General features: G+C 45.0%; 3 protein-coding genes across 5 annotated transcripts in view; 2 read left to right on the top strand and 1 right to left on the bottom strand.

The window, feature by feature from the left end:
* The window catches only part of BRI3BP (BRI3 binding protein), a 29,625-nt gene extending 23,114 nt beyond the window's left edge, over positions 1 to 6,511 (top strand). For both annotated transcript variants that reach the window (XM_079957833.1, XM_079957834.1), the window contains exon 3: positions 1,211 to 6,511. In XM_079957833.1, the coding sequence (XP_079813959.1) occupies positions 1,211 to 1,629 (419 nt within the window). In that variant the 3' untranslated portion in view covers positions 1,630 to 6,511. The remainder of the gene's footprint in view (positions 1 to 1,210) is intronic.
* The window catches only part of AACS (acetoacetyl-CoA synthetase), a 415,323-nt gene that overhangs the window by 90,128 nt on the left and 308,110 nt on the right, over positions 1 to 17,085 (bottom strand). The gene's annotated exons all lie outside the window — the stretch shown is intronic.
* Positions 11,127 to 17,085, top strand: part of DHX37 (DEAH-box helicase 37) — a 33,462-nt gene continuing 27,503 nt past the window's right edge. The window contains exons 1-5 of one of the 2 annotated variants that reach the window (XM_079957753.1): positions 11,127 to 11,271; positions 12,140 to 12,309; positions 13,098 to 13,210; positions 13,886 to 14,207; positions 15,487 to 15,635. In XM_079957753.1, coding sequence (XP_079813879.1) covers positions 11,175 to 11,271; positions 12,140 to 12,309; positions 13,098 to 13,210; positions 13,886 to 14,207; positions 15,487 to 15,635 — 851 coding nt within the window. In that variant the 5' untranslated portion in view covers positions 11,127 to 11,174. The remainder of the gene's footprint in view (positions 11,272 to 12,139; positions 12,310 to 13,097; positions 13,211 to 13,885; positions 14,208 to 15,486; positions 15,636 to 17,085) is intronic. The other variant, XM_079957754.1, reaches the window with a different exon arrangement.

Below are 17,085 nucleotides of genomic sequence, written 5' to 3'. Positions count from 1 at the left end.
CTCCCCACACACTGTTCTGGGGGTTCCCCCGACCCCCACCTCAAGCTAAGTGCAGGCAGGGGGAAAGTCCATTTGTGTTGGCTTCCACTAGTGGGACCCATTACTTTAATCCCATCCTGTGTAAATGCAAATAATATTACACAAGAAATTCTCTTGGGGGGTGCAGAGTGCTGCTTGTAACTAACGCCAGCTGTAAATGCATCTCCTTAAGAGATTGATTATGCCATCCCATGACAGGGTTGGAGGAAGGGCATTTTATGTTTGCCCTGTCGAAAATTAGGAAATTTAGTTTCCTGGATTGCTTCAGTGGAAGGAGAGTACCACCAGGGAAGTGGGAATAGGTTGTACCTCAGTCGTAGAGAACATTCTTTGCATGCTGAAGGTCCCAGATTCAATCCCTGGTATTTCCAGGCAGAGATGGGAAATACTTCTCAGGCATTGTAGGCAGTAGTGATCTAGATCAGGCATCCCCAACCTGTGGCCCTCCAGATGTTTTGGCCTACAACTCCCATGATCCCTTACCACTGATCTTGTTAGCTAGGGATCATGGGAGTTGTAGTCCACAACATTTGGAGGGCTGAAGGTTGGGGATACCTGATCTAGATGAACCAATAGTCTGACTTGATGTAAGGTCCCTTAAGATCCATCTCTTCTCCCTCTCTGATCTCCATTCCAAGAGGTCTTGCCCAGAATACCTCTTTGCTCCCCTTCAAATCCTTCCTCAAACCTATTTTTCTTGTGAACTCTTTGGTTTTAATCCTATAGTCCTTTCCCTTCACTGCAAAAAACAAAACAAAAACCCAGCATTTTCTTATCTTTATCCTTGCTTTTCTCCCTCCTCCACTCACTCATTCTGTGTCCCTCAGTATCAAAAATTAGAGGGAAAGCTCCTTGCGGCAGAAATCTGTCTTTTTATTTTCCTCTTTTAAAAATTTGTTTCCTGCAAGGTTTTGGTGTATATAAATAATAATTTCTTTTGTATCGTTGGTAAGCATTACAGGAGGTGAGGCAGTGTATTATTCCCCTTCCGCCATCTTTAGAAACTACTGTATATGTTCAACTCTTTCATTCTTCTGCTGAAATAGTTTTCTGCTTTTAAAGCAGCATTTAGGAGTTTTCTCCTTATGCTTTTAATTATGGTATTATTCATAGCTGTATCTACAAAGGTAGTGATTATATCAAATAAAGCTTTCTCTGTTTGAATTTTCAGGTTCCAACTTGACCCATTATTTCAGCCCTGGGTCCCTCGCCAACAACCCCACCCGTGCTCTTTTGCTGATTGGCGCCATCTTGCTTGCTTATTGGTTTGTCTCTCTCCTCCTTGGGTTCTTCTTCTATCTCTTACATGTGCTGTGTGGCCGCTTCTTCTGGATCGTGAGGGTCGCCCTCTTTGCACTTTCTTGTGTGTACATCCTTCAGAAATATGAAGGTGAGCCAGAACATGCTGTCCTTCCGCTGTGCTTTGTAGTTGCTGTCTATTTCATGACCGGACCTGTTGGCTTCTATTGGAGGAGGAACAGCCACAGCACCCTTGAGGAGAAGATTGACCATCTTGACAGCCAGATCCGACTCCTGAACATACGTCTTTCTAGGGTGATCGAAAACATGGATCGAGGAGGTGACCAATGAAACATGGTTTATCTCACTTTCAACACCAGCTCTCTAGGAAATCACCAAGCACTGTCTCTAGTTCATGAAAAGTTAGCAAAGCAACAAGCCAACATGGATAAAACAATGTGCAACATTAAGCCGTTAAATGTTAACATTAGTTTATCTAGACAATATACTGAAAGAAAAAAATGCACTTGTAAGATAAGATTCTTTAGCTGTATATTCAGAGATTTTCCTCCATGAGTAGAATTTTATCCGCTTACTTTTTTCCAAGCATTTAGAACATATTTTGTAAAAGGTTTTTATAAAGGCATATTGAGTAGTCTATTTAAAATTAATTAAAAATTAAAATGAAGTTTATGCAGATTTGACATTTTGAAGAGAGAAAGCTTAAAGAATTCTATCAAATGCTTTCGTTATGAAAAATGTGGGGGTCAGCTTCTCATTTTTATAATTTAATCCCCCCCTCCCCCCGCTCTCACCAATGACTTACTTTCATTACCTCAAGTTGCCTTTTTATATGATTGCAGTGGAAGTAATTTCTTCTGATTAGAACACAAGATCACACACCATGGGTCTTAGTGGCAAGGCAGGGCATCTGTGGGACACAAAGTGCTCTTTAAAGAAGAACTTGTGGGTTTTTCTGTGTTTTTCCCTTAGCTGGCCAAATTGAAGCAGGGATTGGGAACCTGTGGTCTTCCAGACTTTGGTGGGCCATTGACCATGATAGCTGAGTCTGGTAGACATTAGAGTCCAGTAACATCAGCAGGGCCACAGGTTCCCTATCCCTGCTGTAAGAGTTTCTCCCATGGACTTCAGCAGAGAGCAGTTCACGCAGAAGGCTGCATTCTTCTCCTTTGTAGTGAATGCAGTGAATCCACTCATGCAGGATCTCCATTAGCAATGTGCAAAGGTGCACACCTCCAGAACCTCTTGCAAAAGCCCTCTTGCCACAAATACAATGGGAATTAAAAGCATTCCTAATACTCCTACCCAGTGGTTTTTTTGAGGTGGTATGTGCTGGTACAGCATACCACGATCTCTGTTTCCCAGCCACCATCTTGCCACTGCTGCCGCTAGCCCACCCCCACCCCCGCTTGTTTGCTTGCTCACTCGCTCCCCGCACTTGCCTGGCTTTGGGAAGGAGGGAGCAGGACACCAGGATCCTGACAGAGCCTTGTGACTTCTGCCTCATTCCCAAGCTGGGCAAGCGCTTCCTGGGCTTGGGGAATGAGACACGAGGTTCTGTCAGCATCCTCGTGCCCTACTATCTTCTTCCAAAAGCCAGGCGGACGGGATTTAAAAAGGAAACTGGAGGGCCTTTGGACCCTGTCAGAGCCTCCTGCCTCTGTCCCAAAGCCAGGCAAGTGCTTCCTGGGCTTGGGGGAATGAGGCGCAAGGTTCTGCCAGGATCCTGGAGCCCTGCTGCTTCCTTCCCTTAGCCCACTTGACTTTCCTTCCTCCAGCTATTTCTAGGCAGTGAGTACCAGCACCTTATTTTCTAGGGGGAAAGCACTGCTCCTCCTAATCCCCACCTATTTTAATGCCACTTAAGCTGGAAATAACTAACAACAAAAAACAGCTTTAGTTAAATAAAAGTGACTGGAAATGAAGGCATTGTGCACAGTGGTGGCAGTGCAGAGTTGGCCTTTGCGATAAAATATTTTCCAAGCAGAAGGAATGTTAAACAGAAATTATGCACCACTGACTTTAAAAGGGGTGGGGGGTGGGGTTGGGGGATCACGTCAGGACCCTCTACATCAGGCTTCCTCAAACTCGGCCCTCCAGATGTTACTGGCCTACAACTCCCATGATCCCTAGCTAGCAGGACCAGTAGTGGTCAAGGATGATGGGAATTGTAGCCTCAAAGCATCTGGAGGGCCGAGTTTGAGGAAGCCTGCTCTACATGGTTTCTTTATTTGTTGGGGGAGCAGTGTATAAAATGATATTGCAAAGACATTGGCTGCTGAAATCTTTCTCAGGACCATTAAGTGGCAATAAATTAAATTAAATAATAACACTTTCAGGAAGATCTGGTGCTTTTTTTCACTTGAAATCTGCTTCTATACAGTGGGTCTCTGATGAGGATGCTTGCATTCAGACTGCTAAGATCATAACCAAGGGATCAGCAATAGTTTGTCCAAATAATGATATGGGGTTTGTGCTGTGAAACATGCCTATGAAATAGTGATACGGCAGTCAAGTGCTCTACAAAAAAAGTGACCTTCTGTTGCCTCAGAACCAAGTTCTATCCACTGACCCTTAGCATTTGTTTGTAAAAACAGTGTTTTTAAATAGCATGCTAGACAAAAAGCAGGAAAGCTTGGAAAGTGCTTTGCCAAACCCTGCCTACATGTGTCCATTCATAGAATGCATATAGAACTGAGTAGGATTTGGCTAAGCTACCCTATTGCTTTAGCTGGATAATACCAGAGTTGCTAAAAGTTTTGTATGTAAACAAACTATACATGATATATAGATATTTAAAAATCTTGCTGTTTATGTTGACACAATTATTGGCATTTCAGATTTTAAAAACCACAAAGAGCCACCAGATATAATTTTTTTTAAAAAGATTTTGCAGCTTATGCCTGTAAGTCAACTATCAATATTTGTGTCTTCCCTCCCCATCCCTTGCTGATTATTTGCTCTGGAGTAAGTGTCACAATGGAACTTGATTCTGAATAAGTATACAGAGGACTGCAGCCAGTCTCTGCAATCAAATGCTCATAACTACTGTTGGAAAAATATACCCTTGGTATAAAAACTGGATTTCTTTTTAGCTGAGAAAACCTCTATAAAACCCCTATTACCCCTATTGCTTAAAATTAGTTCACCATGGCTATAGTAAATGCAAGAAGAATGTATATATTTTTATACACAAAAACATTTCACTGTATAAGGTTATTGTTGAGAGAAATACTGATGTACATAGTTTGCACACTATGCTTGGACAGTATAAGTAAAACTGGGTGTGTGTTTTCCTAGCTTACCCCCTTCTCCATTTATGTATGGTCTGTTTTTAAAATTAGAGAGGAGCACAAACTATTGTCCAGTGTACTTGAAAAATGTTCTGACCATTATTACAAAATGCAGCTATTACACTTTTGAAGGTAAATGTGATGTTATAGTAACAGTTTTCTCAAGTTCTATAGGATACAAGCATTGTTCTTCCTGTAATTGGCTCCTTTGTTCTGTTTCTTCGTAATCTCATCCCATGGGATGAGTCAGACTTCTCTGCTTTGTGCTGCTGCTATATCTAGAGGCACTTAAGAGAAGAGAAAGCACCTATATCCTCATTTAACCAATGTATACACTGAGAGACAAGAATGTTCAAGGGGCAAGCAGCAGGGCAAGGCAGTCAGTCATTGGCAGGAATAAAATCATAGGCTTAAATACACATAATCACTTTTCAATTATCACTAACACTCCTTTGGTATTGCTGCCTACTGTGATTCCTTCAGCATGGATTTGGGTTAGAATTGCTGGGCTGCCTTGCTTATTCCTCTACAAGCTGTCTTCTTGCATTCACATCAAGAAGTTCCTCACAAAGGAGCCTATTAGGGTCAAAATTAAAAATAGCCAAAACCATATAAAGTCATAATGAGTAAGTGTAGGGAGAACATTCCAGATGTCTTACTAGGAGGCTTGTGTATGTCCCCTCTTTCCTCACCCTTGTTGCACTTCTCTGGTGTGTTAATATTCTTTTCCCTTCCATGGCTGTTAAACTACATCTGTGCTAACCATGTGGTTCTAAGGCATTCCTGGTTAGGGCCAAGAGAGACAAAGCACAGCGCCAGGGATGGGGAACTTGTTGCTTGCCAGATGTTGCTGGAGCACAACTCCCATCATCTCTGTCCACTGGCCATTCTGGTTGAAGCTGATGAGAGCTGGAGAACAACGGAATCTAGAGGGCCACATGTGCTACATCATGGCTAAAGCAAACTGCAGAAGGAAGAGGGCAATTCACACCCTAGAGCAAATGATGAGTGAAGGCGACACTGTGGACTTCTTGCCTATGGTTAGAAGTTTGGCCCAGTGAGACACAACAAGATGAATGTGAACGTGTGTTGAGCTATTTGCACTCCCAGTGTGGAAGAAACTATTGTGCATGTTTCCACCTTTGATTTCAGCTTGATAAATGAACTACGGTAACTTAATTCCTTGGAAGCTACTACTTGAGAACCTCATGCTTTACTCTACCAGTGGTTCACAAATGTAGTGGAAACATCAATCTGTGTATCAGCTGTGGTGATAAATAGAACAGAGTTGCTGTTTCCTGAATGTACTGCTTTTTAAGAAGTGATATTGGATGTTTAAGTACTGTGTACCGAAACTACTGTAGCTTAGTGGCACATTCTGCCCTCCCAAGATGTAATCTGCTTAATGTGGACAGTTCCTCTGCTTCTGCTGTAGCTTTGTTTTGATGAAGGTAAATATTTGTTTCCTTGTGACTCATGGACCATCCCAATATTCTGTATTTGGCAGCTAGTGATCTATCTTGACCTATCTATCTATTTTCCACTCTTTTGGAGAACATGAAGTTATACTGTGTTCTGCATGTGAATTTAAACTTGGATGATTCCATTGAGCTCTGATGACAATTGCCATGTTAGAAATATTTTTCTGTTGTAAAGCAAGGGGAGAAATGTTGATTGTGACACTGTTTATCAGCACTGAATATAGTGACCTTGTATCCTGTTTGGACTTCTGATCTTAAGTATTAGGTAGTTTTAAAAAGTCTATATACCAAAATTGTGTGTTCTGGTTTTTTGTTTTTTTTTTTAAATGGTCTGAAGAAAATGTGTGTATTATTTTAATTATGATCTTTAGGGAAACACTAGGTTTCGCTCACAATAATGTTGAGTAGCCATAATGATCTCAAGCTTTTTTTTTTTTTTTTTGCTTTTTTTTTAAGAAACTGCTATTCATGTCCTTATTTATTAACTGACCACCAGCTCAGTGTACTACTATTTAGTGGACTATTTGTAGACTGATTTCACAACTGAATTATGGTGTTGTGACCAATTAAACTTTAAATGTTTACTGTAACTTTGCAATGCAGTGGTTGGTCTTGGAAGATTTTATTCCCATGATTTTGGGGATGCATTGAAGAGAACCCTGGGGCACTTTGGAAGCTTATCATGGATTCATCAGTAAAGGTGGGCATAATTATGTGACAGGTGACCAATGCCCATCATTGACCTTCCTTCACGGTGTCTAGTTGCAGGGGAGTCTGGTGCATTCTAGTGTGCTCTTTCTTGATGGCAAGGAAAGGAGTTGAGCACAACAGGTCTAGTGCCTGCTTTGCATTAATATGCAACATAGAACATGTTCCAGAATCCTTTGCCACACATGGGCTTTGTGGAGAAGCTCCCCTGAAGCTTTTAAGACACAACACAAAGGTTATTGTGTTTCTCCCATCCTTGGTATAAAAACAACAAGCCACACACTAGATTAGTAGCATCCTAGAACTTGAATTTTTGAGAGACAGATTCTGTTCCTTGTGGAGGTCAGATCATGTCTATCTGGCCCAGCCCTCATTGGCCATACAGTTTCCCTCAAAACTCACAAGCTAAATGGGATGGCAGTAGCTACCACCAATCTGTTTTTCCAGTGTTAGTCCTTCTCAGAATATGGGCATGACTGAGCTCCTGTTGCTCGGTCCCTGCTCCTGCCAACCTAGCAGTTCGAAAGCATGTCAAAGTGCAAGTAGATAGATACCGCTCTGGCAGGAAGGTAAATGGCGTTTCCGTGCGCTGCTCTGATTTGCCAGAGGCTTAGTCCTGCTGGCCACATGACCCGGAAGCTGTACGCCGGCTCCCTCGGCCAGTAAAGCCAGATGAGCGCCACAACCCCAGAGTCGGCCGCGACTGGACCTAACGGTCAGGGGTCCCTTTACCTTTAACTTAGATTCATTAATTTCAGTGGGTCTACTTAGCTGGATGCTATATGTAATATACAGTTTCTGGTAATCCAAGATACAGAACCTTTGAACCTGGCCACTTCCTTTTAACCAATCTCTGCAATGACAACTTATCATTCTCTCTTCCCCCCCATTTATGAATTTCATAAATATGGAACTATTTGAAAGAAATGCTTCCTTTGTGCAAGGAAAGTGGTTTGCTCTCCTGCACTACCTTATAACCACCTTATGCCATAATCACCCACCCAAATCTTTGTCTGTATTAGGTAACTATTCAGTTTCTCTCTTTTATAGGTTCTCCAAACCATAATTTTGGAGGCTGTAGGAATGGTTATGTCTGCATCCTTGTTAACACCAGATCACTCAGAAAGCTAAAGTTGCAGGAGGCTTGGGGTGTCTGCACCTTGAGTTTTATGCTGCTTCCCCATCAAGGAGTAACCATTATTGCAGCAGAATAGGATTTGCCAGGTAATTACCTACCATCTAACCTTCCCCACTCCCAAAGCAACCTTTTGACAGATGGGTAGGGTGTTGGCAAAGTGCAAAGGCATTTGTTCCTCCTTAGGAACCAGGACCGTGGCATCAACATGGCAACTAAAATTTAAACAAAAATAGAACTTGCCTCTTCATCCAGGACTTTTGGAGATGTAGACATCATAAAGGCAGTACCTTATCTATTAATTTTTGCAATATTGGCAATATTGGCCCTTCCTCACAAAGGAGCCCAGAGCGGGAAAAGGTGATAAAAACACCAAAAACATATTAAAAACCATTCCAACACAGGTGGAGACTGAGAAAGCTCTCCACTTAAAAGGCTTGCTGGAAGTGGAAGGTCTTTAGTAGGTGCCAAAAATACAAGAGACTTCACTTGTCTAAAATTCAAGGGGAGGGAATTCCAAAAATCAGGCGCCACAGCACTAAACACCTGACTCCTACATTGTGTGGAACAGACCTGATGAGACGGTATCTGCAGAGTGTGGTGATCAATTGGATCTACAGTATAAGGGTAGGATGATACTTTCCTGACCCACCCAGAAATTGCTTTATGATGAAGGGCAGCATATTGTATACAAATAAGTAAATAAAATAATAATCTTTAAATGAGTGCTTATTCCTAGTGTGCTCTGGATTGCAGCCGCGGCATTCCCACTAGAGATGCAAATCACAGTGGTTAACAGCTAACTCACAGTACAAAACCCCTTCACCTCAGAAGGCCCTTTCAGACTCTTGTTATTTTCTAGTGGCTTTCAATCACATGCTGACACATTCAGGTTGCACAATTACAATTTTATTTAGAGTTCTTGCAGGACAAACCTGCATCTCCACAAGGTTGAGCTTTTTCCAGTAAGGAAAGTGACACAATAATAACTTGCTGGACACAACCTCACTGTCAAGCCTTCCTATGAACAAATCAGGGCAAATGCTCAAAATAAATAATAGGCATAGGTGTGCACAGCACATTTCATTAGTGGGGTGGGGATGACAAAACAAGCGGGGAGGTAAAAAAGGCAAAAAACTAACACAACAACCACGAGAATTAATCAAGAAGCCAAAACGAGATTTTTTTCCTGCATAAGAAAAGACTTGTGTCAAGCTAAGCAGAGGGCCAAGGGCAGAATGAGTCCTCCTTGCTTGTGAACTATAAAACACAGCCCCTAACCACCACAGATAAAGTGGTGAGCAGAGTTTGGAGGGAGACAGAGCCATGAGACAGATGCAGGCAGCATAAAAAGGCTGGGGTGAATGTACAGTTTTGACCCCTTACGACCACCACTATCCATCCCCCCCAACCACGACTTCTAGAGACATACACGGGAAAAAGCAGATTTATTCCAGATCCATTCCAGCTTTTTTATTCTGCCCGTGTCTTTCTCTGGCTGTTTGCCTTGATCCCTGGTTTTTCTAAACATTAGGATGTGCCTGGGCACTCCTGCGCATGCCTGTGATAGCAGGTTGTCTGGAAGTACTCAGATTATCTTTTGTAGTACTTTATTGATCATTGAGGCTCACAATCCTAAAAGTGTGTACAAGACAAACCAGTCACAATGATTATGAAGAGTCAAAAGTAAAGGGGAAAGATTGCTTGTCTACATGTATAGAAGAACTGAGTGTATACCTTTGCTAGTGCAATCCTACCATGTCTACTCAGAAGTAAATCCTATTGAATTAAATGAGGCTTATTCCAAATTGAAGGGGGCTAGGATTGCAGTTATTGATTGAACACAGTGGGGCTTAGGCTGCAACCTTAACTTACCTGGGAGTCACTCTCATTGAATTCAACAGGGCATGCTTCTAGCAGACAGGGTTTATAGGACTGCTCTGTTACTACTGAGCAAAGATATGAACTCATTGTCAAAATATATTTGCTGAATTCTGTCCTACATATACACAAGCCAAAAAAAAAAAAAGTATTTACATTTGACTGTTCCTAATAATTGTGATATTTCTTGATGTTTGCTTGTTTAGAGATTTCCCTATTCTACTACAGAAATACTGTATGGTTAAACTAAAGTAGTTCTCAAAGGGTGGGGCAAGAGGGGGTGGCAAATTTCAGAGTAGCACTTCAGAGTAGCATTGTGTATACCTATAGATATATATAGATATATGATTTGCAGGAAATGGTGGTGATGATTTATACCCTGCCCACTTGGCTGGGTTTCCCCAGCCTCTCTGGGCAGCTTCCAACATTTTGAAAAACATAATCAAACATTAAACCTTAAAAAGCTTTCCTGTACAGGGCTACTGTCTAAAGGTTATATAGCTGCTTATTTCTTTGACATCTGGTGGGAGGGTGTTCCACAGGGCGGGCGCCACTACCGAGAAGGCCCTCTGTAGCTTTGCTTCTTGCAGTAAGGGAACCGCCAGAAGCCCCTCGGTGCTGGACCTCAGCGTCCGGGCAGAACAATGGAAATGGAGACGCTCCTTCAGGTATACTGGGCCGAGGCCGTTTAGGGCTTTAAAGGTGAGCACCAACACTGTGAATTGTACTCGGAAACGTACTGGGAGCCAATGCAGATCTCTCAGGACCGGTGTTATATGGTCTCGGCGGCTGCTCCCAGTCACCAGTCTAGCTTCCATATTCTGGATCAATTGCAGTTTCCGAGTCACCTTCAAAGGTAGCCCCACGTAGAGCCCATTGCAGTAGTCCAAGCGGGAGATAACCAGAGCATGCACCACTCTGGCGTCTGCGGGCAGGAAGGATATATAACATTTCCAAATGAAGGCAAGAGCATCAAGCGATACTGAGGACAATCCTCGTTGTGTTTTCCAACGCAGCTTCATCAATCGCAAAATTCGGGGTGGCGCGAGCACCTTTTTCTTCTGCAAGTGCGGCCCCGAGAAAGAGCTTGAGCAGGACTCATCCAGCCGGCTTCACAGCAAGCAGCTCCCCCGCGAGCACCGGGGAGGGAGCCACGGGCACCTCCGGCTCGGCCTCTCTTTCTTTCTGGCCCCAAACGCGGCGCCCCGCGGCCCCGGGCGCTCCATTGGCCGCCCCAGCGCCGCCCCGCCCACGCGAGCTGGGGCCCGTTCTCGCGAGACCGGCGGCCCCGTCCCTCGCCGGAGGCGGAAGCGGCGCGCTGGCCGGGCGTTTGGCGGTGCACGTGGCGGGCCAGCTGCGCGGCCCCGAGTCGCCCCGATGGGTAAAGCGCGCCCAAGGCGCAACTGGAAGGCCCGCCGCCCGGAGAGCCGCGGCCCGCGGGGCCCCCCGGAGCCCGTGCAGCTGGAGCTGGGCGGTGAGTCGGCGCCCCCGGGCTCTCCTTCCCGCCCCCGCCCCCGCCCCCGGGAGGCTCGCCTGGCGCCTTCCTCCCATGGGCTTAGGTGCCAGGCAAAAGCGCCCCTCTTCTCCCAGGCCTTTCGCTGCCTCAATAATTCTGGCCCCCCCCTCGGGTCCCCAACTCCCGCCATCCCAGACCACGAGTCCGGCTAGCTGGGGGGGGGCATGGCTGTTGTTGTTTTTTGCTGGTACTGTGGTGTAGATGTTTGTGCCTTTGTATTGTAAACCACCCTGTGATCCTCAGGTGCTTAGAAATGTAATAAATTATTACTAATAATACAGTGGTACCTCTGGTTACATACTTAATTCGTTCTGGAGGTCGTTACTGGTCTTACTTCAGACACTCCTGGAGTGTCTTTGCCTGGCTGGACTGCGTCCTTGAATTCTGATAATGCGTCTTGCTTGTCTGGTTGGGAGGATACAAAGGGCTGTGTGTGCAGAAAGTAGCCGACTGTGCAAAGGCTAAATTTGCATTCATTGCTACGCCCACCTTTAAAACTACAAGAGGGGAGAGTGGTGTTGTGCTCAGGTCCTGCTTGCATGCTTCCTGCAGTAATCTGGCTGGTCACTGTGAGAAAATACTGGACTAGATGGACCACTGACCTGATCCAGGAGGCTGTCCTGATGTTCTTATGTCACTAAGCTGAACAGGGCACACACTGGAGCAAACGTGCACAAGATTGTGCTGAAAATACTTCAAGCTGGTATGGGGAACATGTGTCCCACCAGATGCTGCAGTCCCAGCAACATCTGAAAGGCCACAGGTCCCCCACTCCCCGTTTCAATATTGTGGTGACCAAAACAAGCCCTTCTTTCTGTTGTTCCAGATGAAGCCATTTCAAAAGGGGTGGATGAGAGTAACGCCCTGGTCCTCCCATCACAGAAAACCAAGGATAAAAAAGTAACTTCTGAAAAGGCCCCAGAAAAGAAGCCGCTGACCAAGAAGCAGAAGAAAATCCTGCAGAAGGTTTTGGAACAGAAAGCAAAGAAGGAAAAGGTATGTTTTGGAGTGTGGAGGCCAAGAGAACACCAAGGAGACATGTGGCCCGTGGCATCCTCTGGGAGGGCTGGGAGTATCCGCTGTCTGAAACCCAGGAGAGCGCCTGCCAGTCAGTGTAAACAATATTGAGATAGATGGACCAGCGGTTTTAGGATCATACAACATAAAAGAAAAATAGGATAAGGCAGGAAAAGGAAATCAAGCAAACACTGGTATTGGTTCTTAAAGATGCAATTTTTAAGATAATACCCTTCTGGGAGAGGAGGAACCCAGTGGAGCTGGCATCTCAATCGAGCCCCTCTGCCGGTCTCTCCCTCTGCTCCCCTTTTTGCAGGGTGAGGGAAGTTCTGTGGCATCACAGCATATACAAAGCACTCTTCATTTTGCTTCCCACTGTATTTGAACTGTTAGGAAAATCTTACACACCACCCAGTATTAGCGAGGCCTGTATTTACACCATACATTTGAAGCATATGATACCGCTTGGCTTTCCCCAAAGAATCTGGGGAGCTGTAGTTTTTTAAGAGTGCTGAGAGTTGTTAGAAGACCTTCTTCCCATCTCAGAGCAACAATTCCTAGAGTGCCCTGGGAAGAGGAGTTAACTCTCCTCTTCCATTTTTGAGAACTGTAGCTCTATGCAGGGGGGTCTCCTAGCAACTCTCAGCGCCCTTAACAAACTACAGCTCCCACAATTCTCTGGAGGAAGCCATCACTGTTTAAAGTGCTCTCCTAGTGTGAACGCCTCCTAGGGCAGACTTGCTTCATACAACTCTTTCTAATCCTAGCGGGCAGAGTTGCTGAGAAAGCTGAGTGAAGTCCAGGCTTCTGAGGCCGAGATGAAGATGTTTTATACCACGTCCAAAATAGGGACAGGGGATCGGATGTACCAGCCTAAACGGTAAGTTCTGGGTACGTCCAGATTCTTGCTCTTGTTGCAGTGTGGGCGTACTCTTCCCTTCTTTGGCCTGTTTGTGATTCGCAGCAGGTGTGGGGTGTTCTCCCCATGTAGCTTCCCTTGAGATCTCCAGCTTTCAGAGTGCATCTTCTTAGCTGGTGTCTCTGGTTCTATAAAGCAGGATGGGCAGCCTGTAGCCCAGGGGCTGAATGCAGTCCCTGCCTCGTTCCATATGGCCCTCCAAATGCTGCAGAGAGCTGGAGGGGTGGGGAACAGAGAGAGAAAGTGAGGGATGGGTAGGGTGGAGAAAGATGGGGACACACACAGAGAGAGACGGGAACAGAAAGAGACGGGTGAAGTGAGAAAGAGTATGTGTATGAGAGGGAGATGGCACAGAGGGTGTGAATAAGAGACGGGGAACTAGAGAAAGAGTGAGAGAAACAGACAGGGTGGCAAAGAAAGTGAGTGAGGGAGTGGCAGAGAGAGAGAGAGAGAGCGCACACTGTGCAATGCTGCAGACTCCACCCACTTCTTCCTCCAATTTCCTCCACATTTGGCTTTGGCTTGTGGCCCCTGACAGAAAAATAGTTCCTTATCCCTGCTGTGTTGCATCTCAGGATCTTAGATGTGCTTTGGGGTGGACTTGTCTCGTGTGTCAATGTGACATGGGTGTTTCAGGGCAATCCAAGAAGTGAGTGCCATTCATCCAGAAAAAATTAAAAGCGTTGGTGGTGCAAACAGAAAAAGATGCAGACCTGAACTGGAGGCAGAGTCTGAAGAGGAGTCTGAGATTTCGTCAGAGGAAGAGGAGGAGGAAAAGGAGCCAGAAGAGCAGGCAGAAAAGGCAGCCCCAGAGGTTCCTAGCACTATCCTGCTGCCTGTGGAGCCAAAGAAAGCCATTGCATCTCCACCCAGCACACCGAAGCAACATTTTCATGCTCCCAAGCCATCATTGGGGCCTACTGTGTTCATCCCAGTGGACAGATCCCCCGAGATTCAGGTCAGTTTTGAATGCGAACAAGCCAAAAATGCACCCTGTTGCATCACAAGCAGCAGCAACAGTGGGTCACCCATACGAGATTCATGACACTTTTCTCTGCAGAAGTGCATGCAGATTGCATGCACAAAATGCCTTTTAGTATTTGTGTTAACAATAAACGGGATGTTTTGAGATGTGGAATCTTTTGATTTAATTGTTCTTGGGCACATGATATTTGTGACCTTGGAGCTGGACAGATGCTGAACATTTGGACCTAAAGAGCTCATATTTATTTATTTAGTTCAGGTGCCCTCCAAAGTGTTGATGGACTCCAGCTCCCATCAGCCGCAGTCAGCATGGATAGTTAGCTGGAAAGATGGGAAATTGTAGTCAACATGATCTGGAAGGCCCCTCAGTGGCTACTGCCTGTATTGGTGCATATATATCCTGTCATTCATCCACATCATGAAGCTCAGGGTTGTGGGCACTGGGTTGCCAAACTGTCTCCCATCCAGGCACTAACCAGACTAGGCCCTGCTTAGCTTTATCAAGGTGTGTACATCACTGCATACGGATGGGAGGTGAAATTCTCCTCATTACATGGTCAGATAATGCTGAAGACCAGCTTGCCAAGTGGTTATGCCCACCCTCTCAGAATGGCATGCCCATCTTTGGCCTCTTAAATTTCTTGTCACAGAGAGGAGAATTTCCCCCTTCACACTTGAACCCCTGGCAGAGATATAGAGAAACAGGAAAGCAGTTTTTTTTTTTTTTTTTTTTTTTTTAAAAAGCCTCTCTGAAGGATGGAACAGGCAGCTGTTTCACCAAGTGGTTGTGATTATTGTTTATTTCATTTAATATATGTCTCCCACTTTTCACCACGGAAGCTTACCACTTGTTTATCCTTTGGTAACACTCTGCCAAGTAATGAGGTGAATTTTACCTCAGATTTATGCACTTGCCTAATGTCAGAAATCTGACATTACCCACGGTAGTGTTTAAAATTCTTGGGCATGGCAAAAAAACTAGATTACTGGTTTCCTTAGAGGATTAAATTCCCATTGCAGTAAGATACTGCTTGTATGTTGATTCGTAGGGCTGCAACCCTAAACACACTAACTGATAATTAAGCTCCACAGAACACAGTGGGACATACATCTGTGTAAACATGCAGAGGACTGCACCCTAAGCTTACACCACTGGAAGTTACTTTAAATTAATTGTTTGATGCCATTTTAATTCATTTTAGATCAGTAATTTGACCCTTTGCCTATGTAAAGATGTAACTTTGCTTTGAAAGGAAGCCAGGCTGAAGCTCCCAATCCTTGCCGAAGAACAAGTCATAATGGAAGCCATCAATGAGAACTCTATTGTTATCATATGTGGAGAAACTGGCAGTGGGAAGACCACACAAGTCCCTCAATTTCTCTACGAAGCAGGATATGCCAGGTATTACACCTTTTAAAAAAACACCACTTATTTTATGCCAAGAGGAAAAAATATCATTGTTCCTAGATTTTGGTGCTTTGACAAGTTGCCTTCTCCTTCGCCATGGAGTTCCCTCCAAAAACAATAATTGTACCCTGACAGTGATTGGCTGAGCTGGTGTGATGGCGCAGAATCTTCAGGTGTTCAGGGGGAGCTAGTAAACCCGTTTGTAGCCCAGCTTCTGTGCTGGAAAAGAAAGTTGTCTGTTAGGTTGGGATTATAATCTTGCACACAGGAAGATTGCAAACTAGAAGGAGGTCCCAGGATGCAGGATATCTGAGCAGCAAGGAGGCCAGAGCAAGGGTGATAAGTAGGCCGTGCCATGGGAAAGAGGAAAGGGAGAGAAGGGCGTGCAGAGAGTGAGGCTGAAGGAAACTTGTGAAGAAGAGGAGCAAGTGAAGGGACCAAGCAGAGAAGGGGCTCTGAAGGTTTATAGCACTTAAAGACAGGAGAGGCTGTATGCTTTGGAAGGGAAACAGGAATACTAGGAGATTCCAGAAATGGCTGCTTCTGCATGCAGAAGGTTGCAGGTACAATCCCTGGCACCTCCTGGTAGGTCTTAGAGAGAACCCAGCCTGAAATCCTTTAGAGCTGCTGCCAGTCATTATAGACATCACTGAGTTCAGTGGACCTTTCTTAAACATAAGGCCGCTTCTTATGTTTTCTTTGCTCAGGAAGCAGACTGGTTTAACCTGTTGCCCTGGGACTGCACACACTGATCTCAGCTCCCAGGAACAGCATCATGGCAAGGGCGAGTGGCTCAGCCAGCGAAGCAGATGCCACAACACTTGCTCTTGTCTTCTCTCCCCATTCCTTTTCTCTTTTGTCTTGTGCCTCTTGGATGTTGAGTCTGGACAGGGACTGTCTTACCTTTAAATATATGTATATCACTATGAAGATTTCAGTTGCTTTTATAAATGGCCTGGAGCAAAATAAGCCTGGAAAGCAGGGAGCAGAGGAAATAATATCTGGTGGGTCATAGAATGGGAGAAGCCAAAGAGAAAAGAAGCCTGGGGCTGTGCACTGTAAGCAGAAAGGAATTGCACAGGCAAAGGGTGGCAGAGGGGCATGGTCCAAGAAAGCAGAGCATCGCTGTGCCTAGATCAACCTGGCCCAACCAAGTGCCCACCAGATGATGGTGGATGACAACACCCATCATCCCTGACCGTTAGCCGCACTGACTAGAGCTGATGGGGGTTGTAGTCCAGCAGCATCAGGCTGGGCAAAGGCTGGTATTGGAGAGTGGAACTCATCAGTAGTGGCTTCTACTTTTGGCATTGTGACCTACCAACATTTTTGTGCATTAGTGAGAGTCAGTGTGTCACAGCTGTGAGGGTAAATCTCAAACATTAATTTGCACTAGTCAGCCAGCAGTTGTTGCTGTTTTGTTTCGATCCCAGCCTTCCTCCAA

The sequence above is a fragment of the Podarcis cretensis genome (assembly GCF_951804945.1).
Source record: "Podarcis cretensis genome assembly, chromosome: 16".
NCBI classification, from domain to species: Eukaryota; Metazoa; Chordata; class Lepidosauria; order Squamata; family Lacertidae; genus Podarcis; species Podarcis cretensis.
The sequence above is the reverse complement of the archived record's forward strand: the minus strand, read 5'-3'. Positions and strand labels throughout refer to the sequence as shown.